This window comes from Motacilla alba, chromosome 3 (genome assembly GCF_015832195.1).
Source record: "Motacilla alba alba isolate MOTALB_02 chromosome 3, Motacilla_alba_V1.0_pri, whole genome shotgun sequence".
NCBI lineage: Eukaryota > Metazoa > Chordata > Aves > Passeriformes > Motacillidae > Motacilla > Motacilla alba.
Window position 1 is genome coordinate 18,388,294 of NC_052018.1, and position 20,551 is coordinate 18,408,844.

General features: G+C 39.3%; 1 protein-coding gene across 5 annotated transcripts in view; it reads right to left on the reverse strand.

The window, feature by feature from the left end:
• Positions 1–490: 490 nt before the first annotated feature.
• COLEC11 (collectin subfamily member 11) overlaps positions 491–20,551 on the reverse strand; it is a 41,735-nt gene continuing 21,674 nt past the window's right edge. For 4 of the 5 annotated variants that reach the window (XM_038133324.1, XM_038133325.1, XM_038133322.1 and 1 more), the window contains 5 exons: positions 16,775–16,846; positions 6,571–6,642; positions 5,811–5,864; positions 4,056–4,151; positions 491–3,899 (listed from right to left, as the gene is read on the reverse strand). In XM_038133324.1, the coding sequence (XP_037989252.1) occupies positions 3,490–3,899; positions 4,056–4,151; positions 5,811–5,864; positions 6,571–6,642; positions 16,775–16,846 (704 nt within the window). In that variant the 3' untranslated portion in view covers positions 491–3,489. The remainder of the gene's footprint in view (positions 3,900–4,055; positions 4,152–5,810; positions 5,865–6,570; positions 6,643–16,774; positions 16,847–20,551) is intronic. The other variant, XM_038133327.1, reaches the window with a different exon arrangement.

Here is a 20,551-nt window from a genome sequence, read left to right on the forward strand (position 1 = left end):
GTTCTTCTCTGTGATATAAGAACGTTTAAAACAGCCAGGAAGAAGTTCTGCTGCTAACAAACCTGTAACAAACCCATATTTCCAGGGATAATCATGTCAGCTGTCAGAGTACAGTGAGGAGCAGCTGGTTCACAAGGGATGGTGAGCCAGGAGCTGAGCAGAGTAACAAGGCAAGTGGGAGCAACACTTTCCACCAAGCAGTAAGGTTGTGGAGTGGCAATCTGGATAGCGATCAGGATCAGACACGATGCAGTGCTCTCCCAAGATGTCCCCTTGGACTCAGCCAGTTAAATGCTTTATCTTCACCAAGCCCCCTCCCAGATGGGCGGTGCATGTCTGCCCTGATATCGATACTGCCACACGCAGCCCTAGCAGCTGAAGGTGCAGAGTACAATTGAATGAAATCCACATTTGATGTGAAGAAGTAATTCAAAAACATGAATGGATGACTACATTAAAAAAAAAAAAAAAGACTGCTATTGTTGCCTTTTTAAAATGCCATAGAATGCCCTTTATTCAAAAATTAAATAAATAGTCTGAGAATAGTCTGAGAAACAGAATAGTCTGAGAAACATCAAGAATAGTCTGAGAAACACCTGTGCTTGCCAGACAGACATGTTCCAAATGCTTCTGCAGATCTACACAAAATGAGTAAGTATATTACAATTGCAGGTTCTAATGCACATGGAAAACACCCCAAGTATAATTAGCTTATCACTCATTTTATTTTTTTTAAAAAACAATAGTACCAAATTCCAGAGAGAATAATGGAAACTTTACCAAGCATGTCAGAGGCTTCATGCAGGCTGAGCACTACATGCAACATTGATTTCTGCCTCCAGCAAGGGTCTACCTACAGGCATCAGCAACTAGAGGGTGAAAGAAATTATGAAGGACTCATTCATTTCCAATGCCTGCATCATTTCCCACCCAGTTCCTCAAAGGGGTAAATATCACATGTGCTGTTGTTGCCTCTTGCAGGACAGCTACAGACCTCACACATTAGCCTTGATCCCTTTGCCCAAATGGTGAAATAAGAGCTGCTGCAGCCAGTGTACAGGTATCTGACAATTAAACTAATTTAGTTTCTACCTCACATATCAAACACTGCAAAAAAATATCCTGCATATCAAAATATGAAGAACATGAAAACTAGGGAAAATAAATGTTTTTCCATTGCTTTTACTTTTTATCCTAAATTTTAGTAGAAATTGAGACTGTTTAAATGCTACACATATCGAGAAAATCTTTAAAACCTGGTATGACTTCAGCTAAAATAGGAGCATTTGGCATCTCAAAAAGCTGCCTATCTCCCTAAAAGGCCTCTTTTCATCTTTCTGAGGAAATTGAACAATACAACAGAAACTTTCAAAACCTAGGTGAAAACCAGCAACTTCAGCACACATAATGAGGCAGCTTTAAATATCTGTATCTCAGATTTGGACTGTTTTAATATAGCAACAATGATTTGACAGATGTATGTTGGAGATTTAAACGGTTTCTGAGGATTTCTATAACAGGCAGGAAACAATCATGATATTCAAAGCACTACTCTAAACAAATTGCTCTTCTGGAATTGTTAGCTCCCTGCAAATGCTATATAGTCTTTGAATATTACTGTAGAAAGAGATTCACATTATTTAATAGATTTCAATATGCAGTTGGAAGAATGACTAAGACACAGGTATCATACCTATCTTTATTAAAAGAAAATAAAGCAATCAAAGGATCCATTCATTTTGAGTGATTTCTCTGGAGCTGGGCTGATAATCAAATACTATAGGATACTTTAGTACTGCTAGTGATCTTAAAAATTAATAGCAAACATATATATATATATAAAGGAGTGAGATTTACAGAGTAAATATATCAAACAAAAGAGTTTGTTCTCTTAGGTATATAAATCAAATAATGTCACTATCTGTGGATAGGAACAGCATTGTATTGATTGTTTACATGCTGCAGCACAGCAGAGTTTATATGAGTTGGTTTCTTTGCTGTAAGGAAATCTCTGGGACCACATGCCATATCCTCTGTGGATATCCTATACACCAATCTGCCATAATGATCAGATATGCCTTTTGACCAGACTGTTACACAAGAATCATTTATCCTTAAAAATCATCTTAAAACACCATGCAAGGTATTCCTACAGAAACACAGATATTTTGCAATTTTTTTTACATTTTTTCAATGCCTAACAGTGAGATGAAGTGGCATGCAACTGGCTCCTGGGAAGATTTAAAATCATTCATAATTTCTTTTGTGAAATTATGCTGGGGTATTTTTTTTAAAATATACATCACATTTTCCATCACATGCAATTGTAAATTTGGTACATAAATTATTTGTGCAAAGTTATTTATTACTGCTATATACACAGGAAAATTTTGGAAACTTTTCTGTTTTTCTTGGGATTAATTTAACAATCTGTGTAAACATGTAAGCCATTTTCTTTCTGAAAGGAACTGATCACTAATGTGTTTTCATGAGCTTATTTGCATATATATGAATTCTGCCTTAAATTGTGGAGGGCTTGTATTTTTGCTTGTTTGATAACAAGATGCACCAAGATTATCTTAAAGAAATGTGAAATGTTTACTTTAGGGAAGTATTTAGGGTCTGAAATACTTCATGCACTGAATCATTTTCAACTGAGGAATGCAGAAAATCAAATTGTTACTTTTACATTTAGCCAACCCCAAAACACCATCTGGATGGAAACCCTCTTAGTACTAAATTATAAGAATTTTCATACCATAGAATCATGGAATCATAAAATAGTTTGGGTTGGAAGAGACCATGAAGGTTACTTAGTTCCAACCCCCTGCCGTGGGCAGGGACACCTTTCACTAGACTTTTTCCTCCCTCAGCCCTAAAATTCAGTTTACTTAAATGCTTTTTGGTCATATATCTGTGAACAGTTTTATGAAGAAACGTTACAGAATTGGTAGGAATTTTGATGTTTGGTTTGCTTTGGACAGTTAAAAAATAAAAAACAACATTGTAACATTCAAAAAACCTACAGTAATATTTGTAGTCATTAACAGGAGTATACAAAAATATGTCTTGTTGCCAAAATATCCCTGTAGCACTACAAGTTATTAGCATTTATAACTACAAATTTTACCAAGATAAAAGAATATCAGGAATCTAATTCTAAACATTCTAACAACTAGAGGCCAAATTCTGCCTTCCCTTACAGTCATATTAACATTTGTTAACTGTTGTAAGGGCAAAATTTAGCCCCAAAGCACATTTTTATCTAAATAGATACATTTTCCTACATTAAAAAAAGCCAATCAAGCTATGCCTTATTACTGCTCTTCCCTTCTGAAGGGTAAATTCTGATATTTGAAATACCTAAACTGTATTTACAGCTGTACAACTCCAACGCCACATACTTGCAAAATTTCACTTGCACTCTACAAACATGGAGTAACCATGTCTTAAACATTTTTTTTAAAAATAGAGAAAGAGCAGAGCAGCTTAGACATTTTCTTTGTCAAATTCACACACAAAATACATGGTAATGTGACAGGCAACATCATTCCAGCCCCCCGAGGCCACCATCTCCACACAGTCCTCCTCGTCGTAAGCGTTGTTGGGCTCCCCGCTGCGCCATTTGTTGAAGGTCTGCATGGGCGACCGGTCGGAATAGACGAAATTCCCCTCTTTCTCCAGGTCGTTAATCCCAATGAAGACTCTGGTGAGCCCAGCTTGGTTGATGTACGAGGCAATCAGGTTGTTGGCAGTCTCATCCTTGGGCATGCTCAGCGTCCCTCCTCGTCCGTGGCAGTACAGCTGGGCTTCCTTGTACCTCTTCTCCTCCTTCACCAGCAGATATATCTTATTGTCTGTCTCACGTACGCCGGCGACAGCTGCGGGGGAGGGCAGTGCTGAAAAGTGAGCACTCGCATTTCTATGAACCAAGTCACTGCACACCCCAAAACAGCTTCACAAATCAGATGTGGAACAGTGGCACTCTTTACGAGCGATTACACCGATAAAATGAGGCAAAAAGAAAGGAAAATAGTTATATAAAATTAACCTACCATTTTTTATGAATTTTAGTTCTGTTGTCAGCTGGGCTACTTGAATATCCATTTCACCAATAGCCTTCCTTAGCTGACTGCACTCACAAGGGATGCCTGTGAAATAATATCGATACACCCAAATCAAAAAGCTACCTAATTGCAACATCTTTATAAAAAGGCCCAGTGTGGCAGCTCTGGAGAAAACTGACTTGCAAGTAACAGACAGAAAATTAGAGCCTTCACTACCCTGCACCATTATATGATTCTCAGGGGTGTCTGGGCCTGTGCAGAACAGATCAGTTCACTTCCCACGAATCTTCCATCCTGAATAATTAGCAATAAACTAAACACAGATCAATATTCTCTGCAAAACACCCACAATATTTTTTAACTAAAAACGTTTTCCAAAAATTCCCATTTTCAGTAAAATTATTTTCTTTAGTTTTCTCAAAGATTTCTTCACAGCAAAACATTGTTTGCAAGTTCTTCACAAGGAACATATCCCAGCAGATACAAAATTCCAACCACATATTGCACATTACCTGCAAAATGCAGTTCTGTGTTTTTGAAAGTACAGAATTTACAATATTTCTGACAATAAAATTAGACACTAGAAAATCATCTATTAACCCAAATTGGTATGGGATTGACAAAGATAATCTGAATGTGAATACTAAAAGAATAATTGTTACATCTCTGACCACAAACCTCAAAATGAGGATCAATTACCATTTACATTTATTACAGTTTGCAGTTCTGTATGTAATTATTAAAATCTGCACTGGACTACCCAATTACCCCACTCAGTTGTGTAAGTCAGTCTAAGCACAGGGTACCAGCCCTGCAAAACTGTGCATGCTGGCCAGGTGCACAGCACGCTGGCTCAAGAATGAGTGACAAATTATGTTCTCATGAGAAATCTAATCTGTGCACCTCCAATGCACTCTGCCAGGAAGGGATGAATCCAGTCCAATCCGAACCTGCCACTCTTGCAAGGCTTGCACTTCTTACGCTAGGCTGTTTCTCTAGAACATTTTACACCTCTGGAAGATCCAGGTACCTCCATATAAGAATCTGAAAAGGGGGTGATAGGAAGACCGAGCCAGGCTCTGCTTGGTGGTGCCAAGCAATAGGACAGGAGGTAATGGGCAGAAACTGATGAACAGGAAGTTCCTCCTGAACACGAGGAAGAACTTTACTGTGTGGGTAACTGAGCACTGGAACAGATTGCCCAGAGGGGTTTGGAGTCTCCATCCCTGGGGATATTCAAGAATTGTCTGGACACAATCCTGAGCCATGTGCTCTGGGATTACCCTTTTGAGCAGAGGTTGGACCAGCTGACCCAATGTGATCCAATCCCACCTGACCCATTCTGTGATCTGTGTTCTTCGACAGTCTCCTGCTCCTATAACTATAGTCCATGGATGGGCAGGAGCATCCAGCCTGCTCCTTTGTGTTGACTGGAAGACAAAGTGAGACATGCAGTGACATCCCTTTGCCCTGGTGATGAATGATACAGACAGTCTGACTTCAGTTCCCACTAGGCTTCTGGAGAGATTACTCCTCAGAGAAAGTATGAGATACTGTTTTAGCATATACACTACAAGTCCAGCAACTGCTGTAACTTCAATGATTTTAAGTCATTTGAAAATATCACAGTGAAATATTACAGTACCAATGAAAAAATTAATTCAGTATTTCCCCCAGTATGTAAACAGATGTGGTTTTAGTGATGAGAAGTCTTTCACATAAACAAGGTGTGTTATGGATTACCTGGGTCACCATTAGGACCTGGTGGTCCTATGTCACCATTATCTCCTTTTTCACCTGAAGACATGAAAAATAATACAATGTTAATGCTGCCTTTTTTGTCAGTTGTTCATTTAGCACTTATCTGTTTTTTCTCTAGTAAAATTCAAATGTGGAAAGTAGAAATATGCCCAAGCAAAAATGAAGATTTTTCTGTCCTAGTCATTCCACAATAAAGGCCAGCCATGAAACTTGAACCCAAATAATATGCACCAATATTCACTTCTTGACATTCATAAACTTCACAGAACCAGTAAATTCAGATGCTGTAGAGGGAAAAGGGCTAGATATACCTAAATTTTGCATCATGATCTAGATTATTAGGTAAACTCTGGTCCAAATGACTTAACCAATATCACATAGGAAGCCTATGGAGTAGTCAAATAAGAAAACACATCCTCTAGCACTTAAAAGTCTGCCAAAGTACAGCACATCTTCCCATCTTCTCTAACTGTCCACACCTGTGTGACAGTGCAAAGTTCTTTATTTATCCTCAAACCAGGATACTCACAGTGTTTTAAGACTAAATATACTGCTGTCACAGCAAAGGTAACTGGTTGAGAGATCTCAGTGACCTAGCTGACTACAGCGAGAGAAAATTCCTTCTAAAGTAAACTGTGAGATTTGTTAGCCATCTTTCAAGCCCCTAAACTTTTCTCAAACATAAATAATCACACATTTTTCACTTGAAACACAAATGGAAAAATAATTTAATTACACATACCTTTTGAACCAATAGGACCAATTTTTCCATGACGTCCTATGCTGCCTTTCTGTCCTTTGTCCCCCATTTCTCCTATACATAACAGAAGGATGAAAGGCACAAGGTAGCAATGTAAAGGTAGCAATGCAGTCTGATTCATTCAGATTCTACTACATTTGCCATATCAGTTTTTAAAATGAACAAATGCTATATTCCAAATATTCATTGAACTCCAGGGGTCTAGCTCAATCCTTGTGAAGAACTTACGTATAGCAACCTAGACAGTGATTTTATCTTTGCTAAACAATAGACATTAAAAAGGCATGAAGGTGTAATTGTCAACAGCTCTTGTCTGAAAACCACTGGAAAAGATTTTCCAAACTTCTTTCAGCAGATCATGACAGAATTATGTTGAAAATACAGAGGATTGTTGCATTCAAACATGGATTAGCAGATTAAAACTATAATAGAGTTGAGAAGATCTAAAGGATCCAAGCACAACTGACATTTCATCTCAGACAGTGATTCCATTGTAACTAGGGCTGGCTTTGGGTTTAATGACTTATTTATACAGCATAAATACTGTCATATGAGATAGGTTTCCCTCTGGACCACGCTATTAGAGGAGAGCACGTATGGAGGGACTGCAAGGATGAATGCCTACTGAGGCTCCCATCCTGCAGAACTCTAAGCCCAAAACTGCTTTAGGAAACATTTATGAAGTTGTTTCTAATGACTGTTGAAAAGATTGCTTCTTTGCTGAAAGTAACATCTGCTGTGCTCTCGTCTACTACACAGGTGCAAAGAAACAATGAGACAAGCTAGGAGGAAGATCTACCAGAGGGATCCAGCAACTGGACTTGAGCAAACTGTCATAGCTCAGCCTCAGCTGTGGATCCATGACAACTGAAAATCTGCTGCCCCTGTTGCTATTGCATCTGGACAGACATAAGTATTTTTGAAAGCTGAATAATTTTATTACCCATTTTATCATTACCATTAACTTAAAGGTGAAATCAATAACAAGTTTCAGAATATAAACTGATCACTGCTGGGCTTATAACCTATAACCAAGAAATGTTATATCTATTACTCCATGAAGTCTCAAGCAACCCTTGTCCCTTGATGGCATGAGCCAGAAAGAAACCATTTCCTCTGAAATGAGAGAAGCTAAATGCGTGTGGTTTGTTGGTCTGATTAATTATTGGCAAGTCCTGCAATCAATCATTTTCCTTTGTTTCTAATAAGCATCAAATTCAGACACTACTGGACACAGGCTTTCACCGGAAAACAAAAAATATATTTCTCTTATCTATTCCTACTGGAAGTACCAGCTTGTAATCAGTTTATGAAGTTGCTCTGAAAATGCTGTCTCTTGCTTTGCATATTATTGAATTGGGATTACCTCATTAAAGATTATCAGATGTTTGAATTCTTTCTCTTTTCAGGCTGCTACACCTCAAATTAAATAAACTCATTGATCTAATGTGTAAATAAAATAAAATATATACAATTATTTCACTTTCTTTCTTGTAGAAATTGCCTAGAAAATGAACTGCTTCTCAGTCACAGCCAGTAAAAACCCATGTGCTCTGCTCAGAAGTAAAAGGAAAGTGTGTTATCTCAAGCAATGAAGACATACATTAAATCTCCTTCCCTCATTAAAAGAATTGTTCACATTTGGGTTTCTCTTACAGTGACTAACCCCTGCTTCCACTCCAGGGGCTTGCTTATTCTGCTTCTTCTGCAGAATAAATCACAAAGTTTCAAGAGAGACCCATCTGCCTTGAGGGTTTCAGAAGTTTTAATACCTTTTGTAAAGTCCTTTTTAGTGGCCCTATGGTTGTCAAAAATGCAGTCTGAGGAATCTTAATGAAATCAGGAAGTGATAGCTGGAAAGAAATGGGGACAATAAAAGAAATTAAGTCTCCATAGACCAAAAATAGGAAATCAAACACAAAGAGTGAATAGAGAACTGAAGAAAGTAATCTGTCATCTCTCAGATGAAGGTGGTATGCATTGGAACCAATTATGTAAGATTTAAAGGATTTGGGAAGGAACTGAAGAGAAGGAAATTCTAAATGATCTTCTTGGTGGCTTTTTCAGGCCCACAAACAAGTGAAGAAATAAAATTCCAGAGATGAATGGTGGGCTGCAAAACAAGTGAAAAAATGAGGGGTTCCACTCTGTGCCATAATATAAATGGGGGTCTCAGAGTATGGGCAATCTCATCAGGATTATTTGGAACAGACAAGGAAGGTATAAACTACCTAGGAAAAAAAAGACATCAAAAAGACAAATCTAGCAGAAATGTAAATTCACCATGTCACAGACAAATTTAATCGAATCTTGTTTAAAAGAAGAGAGCAGAAGTTTTCTTCCCAAACTTAAGGATTTAAGACAAATCAAATCAAATTCGTGATTTGACATAGAGGACATCACAGACACCTACCTAACAAGGAAAGTAGAAATGTACCAAACCACACCAAAGGCCTCTTGAATCTAGTGCCATCTTTAACAGCAATCTGCAGAGGATACTTAGGAAGAGAACATAACATATAGATGAAGATTAAAAAGTCTTTCCCCCAGTACACCTCAATAATCTTGCAGCAGTCAGCGTTCCCAATGCAAATAGCTAGCCTGACTTGAATGAGAATATTTTCAAAGGATATAATGATTCTATAGTAGTAATCTACATTCAGAACTTATAATTTTTTTAAAAAAACTATTGGCAACTGGAAATCAGAAAATTCCAAATATGTCAACAGGCTACAGAACTACTTTACACTGAAAAATATGAATTATCCACATTAATGAAGGTCAGCAATTGGTGAGGGAGCCACCAGTTGCTGAGGTACTCACTCTTGGTAAGTGGCTACAAGAAGTTACATCTTATCATAGAATCATGAAATGGGCTGAGTTGGAAGCAACCTTAAAGATCATCTAGCGCCAACCCTCTTCCATGGGCAGGGACACCTTCCACAAGACCAGGTTACTCAGGGCCCCATCCAACATGCCCTTGAACACTCTTCGAGGGATGGAGAATCCATTGCTTCTCTGGTACACTTGTTCCAGGATCTCCCCATCCTCACAGTAAACAATTTCTTCCTTATATCTAATCTAAACTTTCCCTCTTTCAGTTTAAAGCCATTCCTCCTTGTCCTATTATTACACACCCTTTCCAGCTTTCTTGTAGGTCCCCTTTACTGGAAGAAGCTCTAATGTCTCCCTGGAGCCTTCTCTTCTGCATGTTGAAGAAGCCAAACTCTCTCAGCCTGTCTTCAAGGCAGAGGTGTCCCATCAATCTCTGATCATCTTTGTGGCTATCCTCTGGACTTGCTCAAGCATGTCCATGTCCATTTTATGTTGGGGGGCCCCAGAGCCTGGGCTCTCATGAGAGCAGAGTGGGAGAATCACTTCCCTCAACCTGCTGCCCACGCTGCTATTGATGCAGCCCAGGATGTGGTTGGAATTCTGGGCTGCAAGGGCAGATGGCCAGCTCATGTTGAGCTTCTCTTAAACCAACACCCCCAAATTCTTCGCCCCCAGGCTCCACTCAATCCATTCTCTGCCCAGTCTGTATTTGTGCCTGGGATTGCCCCAGCCCAGGTGCAGGACCTTGCACTTGGTCTTCTTGCACTTCATGGCCCCACCTCAAGCCTGTCCAGGTCCGTCTGGGTGGCATTCCTTCCCTCCAGCGTGTTTACTGTGCCACACAGCTTGGTGGTGTGGGCAAACCTGCTGAGGGTGCACTCGATCCCACCATCTGTGTCATCAACAATGTTAAACAGGTATTCTTACATGAATGAACAGCACATAATCACAGGAGGCATTTTATATAGCTGGGGCAAATCAATTTCACCCAGCATTAGCCATCTTAAAGTTAGGGTTTTTAGTCTAAGATATTTATCTAAACTCCCACAGTAGGCAATGGAAAAATAAACACCTCTGAGTAGTGATCCATCCCACTCATGTTAGACAGGTATCATAATCAGAATAGTTAGAAAATTTGCAAAGGAAACTAAAGCTAGTGAGAAAAAATCCAATCTAGAAAGGCAGCAGAAAAGTCTAAAGGATTTAAAAGTACATTCAAAGCAAAAATGAAAATAGTACAGTACATTTCTGAAGGGAGGAGTTTCTATTCGGAGGCAAGCAAAGACAAATAACCACCCTCATGAAACATTATCTCACTAGAATTATGTTAACAACGTATTACCAAGCTCCTTCAAACCACTGGTCCCTCTAGCCCAAGACTTTGTTTCTGTGATGGCAGCAGGAGGTGCAGCCCAGGAAGATCCCACAACCACAGCCACTATCTGCAGGTGGAATTGCTGGCTCTGTCCCCAGCAGCTTCAGAGAGTGCCTCCTAGTTCAGGTACAATGAGATCTGGTGATTCTGTAATCTTGATTGTAACCTCCTCAGACTACTCTGTACAGATGAAAGAGTCTCAGTCTGTCCAGTTTCTCCTTATGAGGCAGCTCCTCTTTTTCACATTTTTGGTGTCCATCTCTTACCTCTCAAGTCCTTCTTGAGAGACAGAGGCCAGAAGAGCATTCTTGAGACAGTGCATGTCAGGCTTTTGTACAGAACAAAATCAGCTGTAAAAAGAAGCTTCCTGTTTTGTCCTTTGTCCTTTAGTCATCCTTTTGTGATGATGGGCAGTGTTCTGTTGGCCTTGGGACTCTTGCTAATGACTTCAGAGCAGTCCTTGAGTTTTAAGTGACAGTTTGGGGTTTTGGCATCATTTAAGTATGGATTAAATAATACATTCCTAATTTCCCTAGGCAATATATTTATTTATATTGAAGCCCATCTGCCACCTTTTTGCCCACTTGGTTTAGCAGTATTTTCTCAAAATCCTATTGAGTTCAGGTGGAACTGAAAGACAGTTTTGAACCAGATACCCACTTCGTGAATTCACAGCTGTCAATGTCAGGACTTTTATATGGAATACTGCCTGCAGCACTCCTTAGTGAGCAATAAATTCATGTAGAAATTGACTCAGAAATGCAAAGGATTGATTGATTACATATTAATGAGCAATCAGTAATAATAAAATATAAATTAAGATATTATTACCTCTTTTTAGAATTTGATTATACAAATGACTGAGCACTCTGGCTCCAATCCAGTTAAATTAATGAGTCTTCTCTTCTACTTAAGAGGCTGTGCCTATATTAGTAAACTAAATGCCTGGGACTATTCCCTGGCAGTGGGAACCAGGTTGTCAAGAATGGGACATGCCATGATACTAAATTGTCTTAGTCTTCAAGCCAAGATAATCTTGCAAGCTGCTCATTGTATTAGCTGGCAAAAGCCAAAATCACTGTGTCAACACTGCAAAGGTTGAGACAATTGAGTTCCTAGCCCAAGAATAGTAAGTGAGACTGTATCACATGCCATTACAGTTGTATATAAATTAAGTACAATGTATAAAGGCTGAAGTTAAAATACTAAAATAGTATACATTTTAAATTGCTATGGCTATAAGAAAATTGAAATATCTTGAAGAACATAACTTTAATGTTCTGTTCCTTTGATGTTACATTCCAAGTGTAAATCCACTTTGCCCTCCCTATTTTGATTGCTGTAAGGCACTCTGGGAATATTCACAGGATGGTTCTGTTACTGAACTATCTGTGTGGAATTCGAAAACATGGAAGTTATGCCCTCACAGACTGCACCAGGACTCAGTTAAATAACTGAGTTTACTCCCAACATGAGAGAGCACAGTACAGCCATCAGTGCAAGTGGGAAAGGCAATTCTGTGAACTTCACAGCCCAAATCTTGCACTGCAATACACCCTGCTTTCATCTGAAACAGCCACTGTACTCGACCCAGTGCTCCATGCTTTACATAAGGCCAACACAGTTTTATATTCTGCTGACATGCTATGCATCATAATTGACCTATACAATTAATTAAAAGCAATGAGGAAAGTAAGTGGAATTTAACCTTAATCAGCACCCAAAGACATCAGCAACTCTGATGTCATCCTGAAGCATTAGGACAGCCAAAACAAGATTTATTTCAGGCAAGCACCAGAAAGTTTTAATTTTTAATTTTTATGAGTTACCAAAATCTGAAAATATTATGAGGAAAGATATGATAAAAACATCTGCAGCACTTTCTGATCTTGAGCTGCCCAGGTCAAATATGCCATAAGAAGATAATTTCTTTTGTAAGCTATTTTATGGTTACTATACACCTATGAAGTTCAAAGAAACTAAGCATATTTTCTTAGATGAACTTGCTAGTAAAATGAGACAAAGAAAGGGGAAAGAAAAAAATTAAAAGAAAAAAGATTAGTGTGATTTTGATAATGTAAATTAAGACCAAAAGAGAAAACGCTACAAACGTGGCAGAAGGATTACAGTTTCTCCTTCATGTAAACCATCACTTACTCAAAGAGGAGAAAAATAAAATGGAATTTAGCAGCTTGCATCAACAGAAGGAGCCAAATACTAGACCAAGACAAAAATTATCAGGCTTCAAGATAAATACAAGGGGTTGAATACATGCTAACATACTGACTGAAATTCAACAGACTACTGCATAGAAGCAGGGCTGCTGTGTTTTTAGGGGCAAATGCAAAATGAAGGAAAAATGATTTTTGCTAAACATGTTGTTAAATTTTATTTTTGTCTGAATGTTCCATCTTCTGGATTAGAAATAGGAAAAACCTTGATCTGTTGGAAGAGAATATACTCAGTCTCATGCAGCTTGAGCCTCTAGAAAAGTATTTATGCATGAACTCAGTTACAGGTTTGCACATTACACACAATCTGTGGAGGTTAACCAGAGACTGAAAGGTCAGGAGACTGAAAGGTTTTCCCAGGTCAAAGTTGAATATTCTTCTGTGTCCTTTCCATGGACCAGAAATTACATCTGTGAAGTCTGTTTGCTTATCCAGTCAACACTGTGACATCCAAAGTGTACTGGATATAGTATCAAGATGAAAAGTGGTGCCATATAATCCAAATTGGTTTTAAGGTATCTGTGTTATTTTCTTTGATTAAATATTTGTGGAAAGGAGTTGATCAAGACAAAGTTGATCAAGATCAAATCAAACATCTACAAAATGCACAGCATTAATGAAAGGACTAGTTAATTAGAACTTACTTCAAACAAGAGCTTATTTGTAGACATTTCTGTATGCAAAAAGGAAAGAAGAAAAATATGTTGCTGCAGAAGTAGTAAGAAATTTTGCCTGTGTTTAGTTGAAAGTACTACCTGGAAAAATACCGATACAGCATGCATTAGTATTCAATTTTCTTTAATCTCTTTTCTGTTTCATTTATGTTTTGTCGTAGTGTGTTTCGACTTCAGTGTTTCTTCTTTCAGTCTCATCAGAATTTTGGACTTTTGCCGGTATGAAAAACTAGAAAATTACCACTGTTATTAGCATTAATCAATCATACCTTATGAGAACTATTTTTCAAACAAAAGCAATTTTACAGTAGAAAATAAATAAATGAAATGCTACATCATGGATTGCTCTGACTGAAAAAGAGTACTTACACATCTCAGATGGTCCAAAGCATTTTGAAGTGACATGACAATGTGCCAAGATATAGAAAAATGCAGGACAGTGTGATGAGAGGGGTTCTGAAGAAGTTGTCAAGACAACCTCATGCCAAAGGACACAGAGAAGGCTGAGGCACTTAGTGCTTTCTTCGCCTTTGTCTCTGCTGGCAAGGGCTGCTCTCTGGCCTCCCCGTTCTGCACATCTGGTAGCAAAGATCTGGGGAGGACAAGCTACTCATGGCAGCTGACAACTGAGTGAGGGAGTGCTTCACCTGGATGCACACGAGCCCATTCAAGGACGCTGAGAGGGCTAGCTGGTGCTGCTGCAAGGCTGCCAAAGTCTTACCAGCACCTACTAAGGAGTCCTTCACTGCTGAAGGGAGGAGAAGTAGGAGATGCTCCATGCTGGCAGGAATGGTTGGTGCATTGGAAGGCGGCCCTGCCAGTCAGGAGGAGCTGGAGAAACTGCAGAAATGTATTGACAGGAATATCATGGGTTCAGCCAGACCCTAAGTTCCTCACCTGCGACACTTAGATGAAATCTGACTCATGGCTGTGTAAAAAAAACTCCTTTGCCTTAGAGGACCCAGAGACTTTTGGGCCCTCATATATGAGAAGCAAAGTCCAGCTGAGGAAGATGGTTTTGCTTAGCTTGGTATACAGAAAGGTAAGGGGGGACTTAGTTGCTGTCTTCCACTACTTACAAGCAATTTCTAGAGAAGATGCAGCCTTTTCTTCTCAGAGGCACACAGAGAAAGGGAAAGATGCCCTTGATTACAAGCTACAACAGGTCTTTCACGATGACACCAGTGGAACAGACTGATTAAAATTTATGTGAAATCTCCATCCTTGGGGATTTTCAAAAGCCTACTGGACAAGGCCCTAAGAAACCTGCTCTGATATTGAAGTCTGCCCTGTTTAAAGCAGGAGATTGGACTAGATGAGCTCTTTACAACTCTTTACAACTCTTTACAACTGTTTAACCCAAAATATTCTGTCGTACTACACTACAGGCTGCATTGCCTTACAAGAGGTGAGTTTCCAATATTTTATAAGGATATTTAGTTTCCAATATTTTTTTTTCTAAGGATTATCCTTGAAAGTACATCTACATAACGGAAGTACACTAACTGAACACACACACCCCTCATGGAAGTTATAAATCTTTCAACGTATTGTAGGAGGAAGAGCTCTAGCTACAGATTTTGGTCCCAGGGTAATCAGTATCAGACTTCTGTAACTGCCTAAAAGAAAAACATAATTGATCATGCATCATCACAAGGAAGTATAAATTATCTCTACAATTGCTTTGAAAGAAAGACTGTAAACTCAGTTTAGTAAAAGCTAACTCTAACGTTCTAATGACAGGAATGTCAATCTTTAACTTCAATATTGAAATCAAAGGATTTGACTCCTGCTAATTTGAACTTTTCAGAACACAAACCTCCTGGAAAACTTATGAAGGTCAGATTTCCTCCTTGCTTCAGGAGGAAAACAAATGTGAAAAAAGCAGAATTTCCTGCAAGACAGAAGTGCTATGTTTCCCTCAGCTGCATCGCTGAGTACTGTTGAACACCATTCCTCTCAAGAGCTCAAAATATTTTTGAACTACAGTGAAAACAAATTTATCACCATTTCCCCATGATGAACTCATGTTCATCTTTGCCTATTATGGCTTACTGCCTTCCCTCAATGGTTTTAATTAAGATGTTGTGACTGTTGAAATTCACAAAAAAATAAAAAGAAACAAGAAAATTGAGCCTTGTGAATTTTCCCCCACTGATCTAAAATGAGGTTTTCATTTGCAGAAGGCAAATCATGAAGGAGACATTATGATGCCTTTCTTCAGAGACCTTTTTAAAAATTGAGATTTTTTTTTTATTATTTCCAAAATATATCTTTTTAACCAGAAGGTAATATTTAGTCTACAAATGAGTGCATATAGTTGTATTGGTTTTGGCTAAATTAAACTGAGTTAATTTTTATTGTAGCTTATTTTAATTTATTTTAATTGTAGCTCAGAGGGTGCTATATTTGGGATTTGTGACCAAAGCAGTGTTGATAACACAGATACATTCATTATTGCCGAACAGTGCTTCCACAGGACTAAGGCATTTTCTCCTCATCACCCCACCCCACCAGTGAGGAGGCTGGGAGTGCACAAGAAGCTGGGAGGGGACACAGCCAGGACAGCTGACCCCAGCTGTCCCAAGGAAAATTCCCTAACATATGGCATTGTGCTCAGTATGTAAAGCTGGGGGAAGAAGAAGAAACGGGGGGACATTTGGAGTGATGGTGTTTGTCTTCCCAAGACACCATTATTTGAGCCCTGCTCTCCTGGGGATGGCTGAACACTTGCCTGCCCTTGGGAAGCACTGAATTCATTCCTTGTTATGCTTTGCTTATATGCATGTGGCCTTTGCTTTCCCTATTAAAGTGTCTTTATCTCAACCCAAGGGTTTTCTCACTTTTACCCTTCTGATTGTCTCCCCCATCCAAACCAGGGGATGTGATTGAGTGCCTATGTGGGGCAGAGCTGTTGGCTGGGGTGAAACCACAACAGCACAAAACAGAAATGGCCAAGGATGAATTAGTCACCCAGTTAAGGGAGCAAGGACTCCCATCCTCATCATCTCACAAGAAAAAGAGCATTTTCTCAAGAGTGACTTCCAAAATATCTTCTTTATCAAAGTTACCTTTTTCTCCTGGAGGTCCAACTCTGCCTGGACGACCTGGAGCACCTTTTTCCCCCTTTTCTCCAGCCTCCCCTGTTGACACAAAAGTAAACAAAAAGAACTATCATATTAAACCAAGACTACTTTCTGTTAGCAGCCGTGACAAGAATGCCATTCTCTCCAGTGAAAAAAATAGAAGCAGATGTGATCTGATTTAACAGCTTTACTTGATGGACAGAAAACAGATTTTTCTTCAATTGATGCAGACACTGGAAAACCCTGTCAATATATTACTGAAGTCTCATACAACAGGTCTAGTTTTGTGGATGTTACTTATATCATTGACTTCAAAAAGGCAACAGCATAATTCACTTAAGCAGAAGCTTCAGAATCAGACCTCAACTCAGCATATAAACTTCTGTGTTCACCAAACTCTTTCCAAGCCTCTGCTAAGGACATCCTTAAGTCTCAAGTGAAAATGGCTTAACTATGACCTCAAATTAAAAGAAAAAAAATCCCATTTTTGAGACCTATAAGAAGGCACTGCTACATCCATCATTAGAGGACCGTTTTCAAGCATGAAAACATCAACTCCCTACTTTGTATCCTCAGTTATATACTGTGCTTTTTAATCTCTGAGGTATGAACCACTTGGTAGTGTGTTTACATGCACAGCTTGTGCGGCATCATTATATTCAGCATATTTAAACATCACTTTCTGTAAAAAGTGTTTGCCTCCCTGGTGCCTTTCATTAAAAATTTAGGGATGCTTAGCTTGTTTTGCCCACTACAGCCACACTATGACTGTAGTCTGCCATTGACATAAAATTAAAATCTCTGACAAACAGAAGGTTAAAGAATGATTTATACAGCCACTTTGAAAAAACAATATTTATATGAGGAAGGGGAAGAAAGTTCTATGGCTTCCACAGAAAATAAAGTGCTGGTTATGTAAGACCAGAGTTGGCACAGCACATATGATGTCCCAACATTGTATTTCTATGGAGGACAGTGAGCATTAGCGGCTCTCCAGGAAGCTGATGGGGGCACCACAGCAGGAAAGTCAATGGTTATCATGCAGCCCACAAGCCCAGCTCTCTGGCATAGCTGGCAGCTGTGGTTCAGAGAGGAGTCACAGAGATGACATGTAAAAACATGTCACACCATGGCACATTTCAAATATGCAGCCTCCAGCTCACTTTTCATCTCTCTCTTTATCATAGATCTAGGTGGCTGTGAGCTGAACTCAGCCCTCCACCTGTTATATTTTCATTCTTCAGGCTGCTCCAGACCATCTTCCTGCCTTCAGACATGCAAAAATAGGCTATTCTCTGACCTTAATGAGGACAAACTTCACATAACCCCCAGTGAATAATATTGTTAGCATGAAACAGGCTATAATTTGGCACATTTGGGAACGTCACATTTTTATTATCAAGTAACCAATAGGCTTTGTATGATTGCCTTTCACCCCTCAGGGCTGGTTATGAGTTCTTTGCTTCCCAAAGATAAATCCTGACAATGACTTTTCCTTGCTCTCAGGAGGCTGAGAGTGGGCTATTACAGCCTATTGCTTTCCGTGTTCTTCAGAGTGAAAGCTGTGCATTAGGGATCAATAAAATAGATCACTCTTGCTTCAGGCCATTACACTTGCCTGCATTTATTCTTATAATACGATGACACCGCATTCCTTAGTGTGGGTGTTTTAAAAACTTTCTCCAGGAGGAGATTGCTCCATTACAGGCCCAGCTACCAACCAGCCAACATTTTTTTCTTATCAGCTGTTTTAAGGAGCAAGGCCTTGGCCAAGAGGGACTGATCAGTGGTACAGCATAGCTTTTCCTTGTGTGAGTCCCTATTCTTGCTGTTTGCACCCTGAGCATTGTACAAATTGAGGAAGTAAAGCCTGTGCAGGCGTCATGGGCAACAGAACAGTTTTCTGTCAAGACATTTCAATCAATTTAATTTTTCACCAAAAAACAATAATGTTCAACTTCTTGATTTGTGAAATAAAGAAAGACACCCCTGTGCCTCCTTTCTGGTCTCCAATCCCTTGATCTACAACCAAGTCCCTCCAGAACATGAGGCTGGGATCTGTGCATTATGGTCCCTACCTGACTGGTCTGTTGTGGCCTCTTCCACCAGCCACAGTTCCTTAGCACTTGCACCTCTTGCTCAGTCTCCTCTCCATCCCTCCCTGGATATTTGCTCCAGCCCCACTGCAGGGAACAGCACTTTCCTTGTCAGTCTCTGGTTAACCTCCACAGATTGTGTGTAATGTCTATGCAGCTGAGACAGGGTGAGATGTGGTCAGTAGTGCTCCACAGTGCTGAGATGCCCCATACTCCTAAAAGAAATTTAGTCCTGCCAAACTATGTGAGGTATTAAGCATTCCTGTCCAGTGATAACTCCTTTCCATTACTCATATTCCCCATGTGAGTAGATGCAACAAGTGTGGGTGTAAAAAAAATTGGTTTTAACATAGCATTAACTTTTTTATGTATTAAATGTCATTGAGACTATTAAGACAACTCCTGATTAGGACTCTAGAAGGGACACAAAACAAGATGGCAAGCTGAGAATTTAAGCTTTGAAGTACTGTTCTTTGTTATTTTTTTCTCCATTATAGGAGTAACTTCAATTTCATGTGCCTGTCAAAAGAAACTGGATTTTAGGAAGAATATGAGTGAGCTGTGTAGTGAGGCTTCATCATCAATTGCTTTTTCACACACAGCACACTTTTCTTATTATTAATATTGCTGGCTTTCTAAAACATAGTTCAATCTGCTGTCTGCATTCTCACAGCCATGGTTTTTCCCCTTACACTTTTCATCTTACTCCTTTATACTCTTGATTTAAAAAAATAACCAAGCCACCAAAACCTGCCCCCTAAAAAAACAAAATGACTACAAAAAACAAACAAAGCAAAAAAAAATTATCCAGAAAATGAAACCAAAACAAAAATACCCCAAACATACAAAAAAACCCAAAACCAAACCAAACCAACAAACAAAAAATCAAAAAAAACAACCAAACAAAAAAACCCCACCAAACCACAAACCACCAAAACATGTTCCTAAGACCTAACTGCTGACTTTATTCTCATTTATGCTTTTACTATTCTTGGTGTCTTTAGTAGCTTTCTTCCTCATCCATTTCCACCTCCATTTTCATCTCATGCCCCTTATGATTTTCTCTTTTACTCTGTGGGATCTGAATTGATTTTGTGTAATTTTACATTTATTTAGTTTCCAGTCTCTCCACTTAGTCTGATTCTTGAGCTCTTCTTCCTTTGTTTTTCCCCTATTATCTCTTTCTGTTCTTCTAAAATTCCTCCTTTACTCTCCCCTGCTTCTACACACGTTTCCCTGATGACTTTCTCCTTCATCACCCCATCTGGGCTCCACTTTTAGTTCCACCTCTGAATTGTCTATCCTCTGCCATTCACATATCCCATTTTCAGTCTCCCTAATTTCTTGAATTTTTCCCTGTACCTGTTTTTCCCAGATTCTGACAGAGCCATGCCCAGCACCAGTGTGGCACTCTACTTCTCCACCACTGGAGATGTTGCTGGCAGCCCAGGGAAGGAGGAGGAGATGGTGCAGATCTAAAAGCTGCAGTGAGCAAATCCTGCTGCATGGCAGCTGAAATTTGGGCACGTGGCCACACGTGTGCTCAGTTTAAAGGAAGCCTTGGCCAGTGAAATGGGATGGAGTTGTGCCAGTGGGGGATGGCAGTATCTCAACACCACCTCTCTGAGCCAGTCTTCCTGACAGCATAGTTGGAGCATTGAAAGCT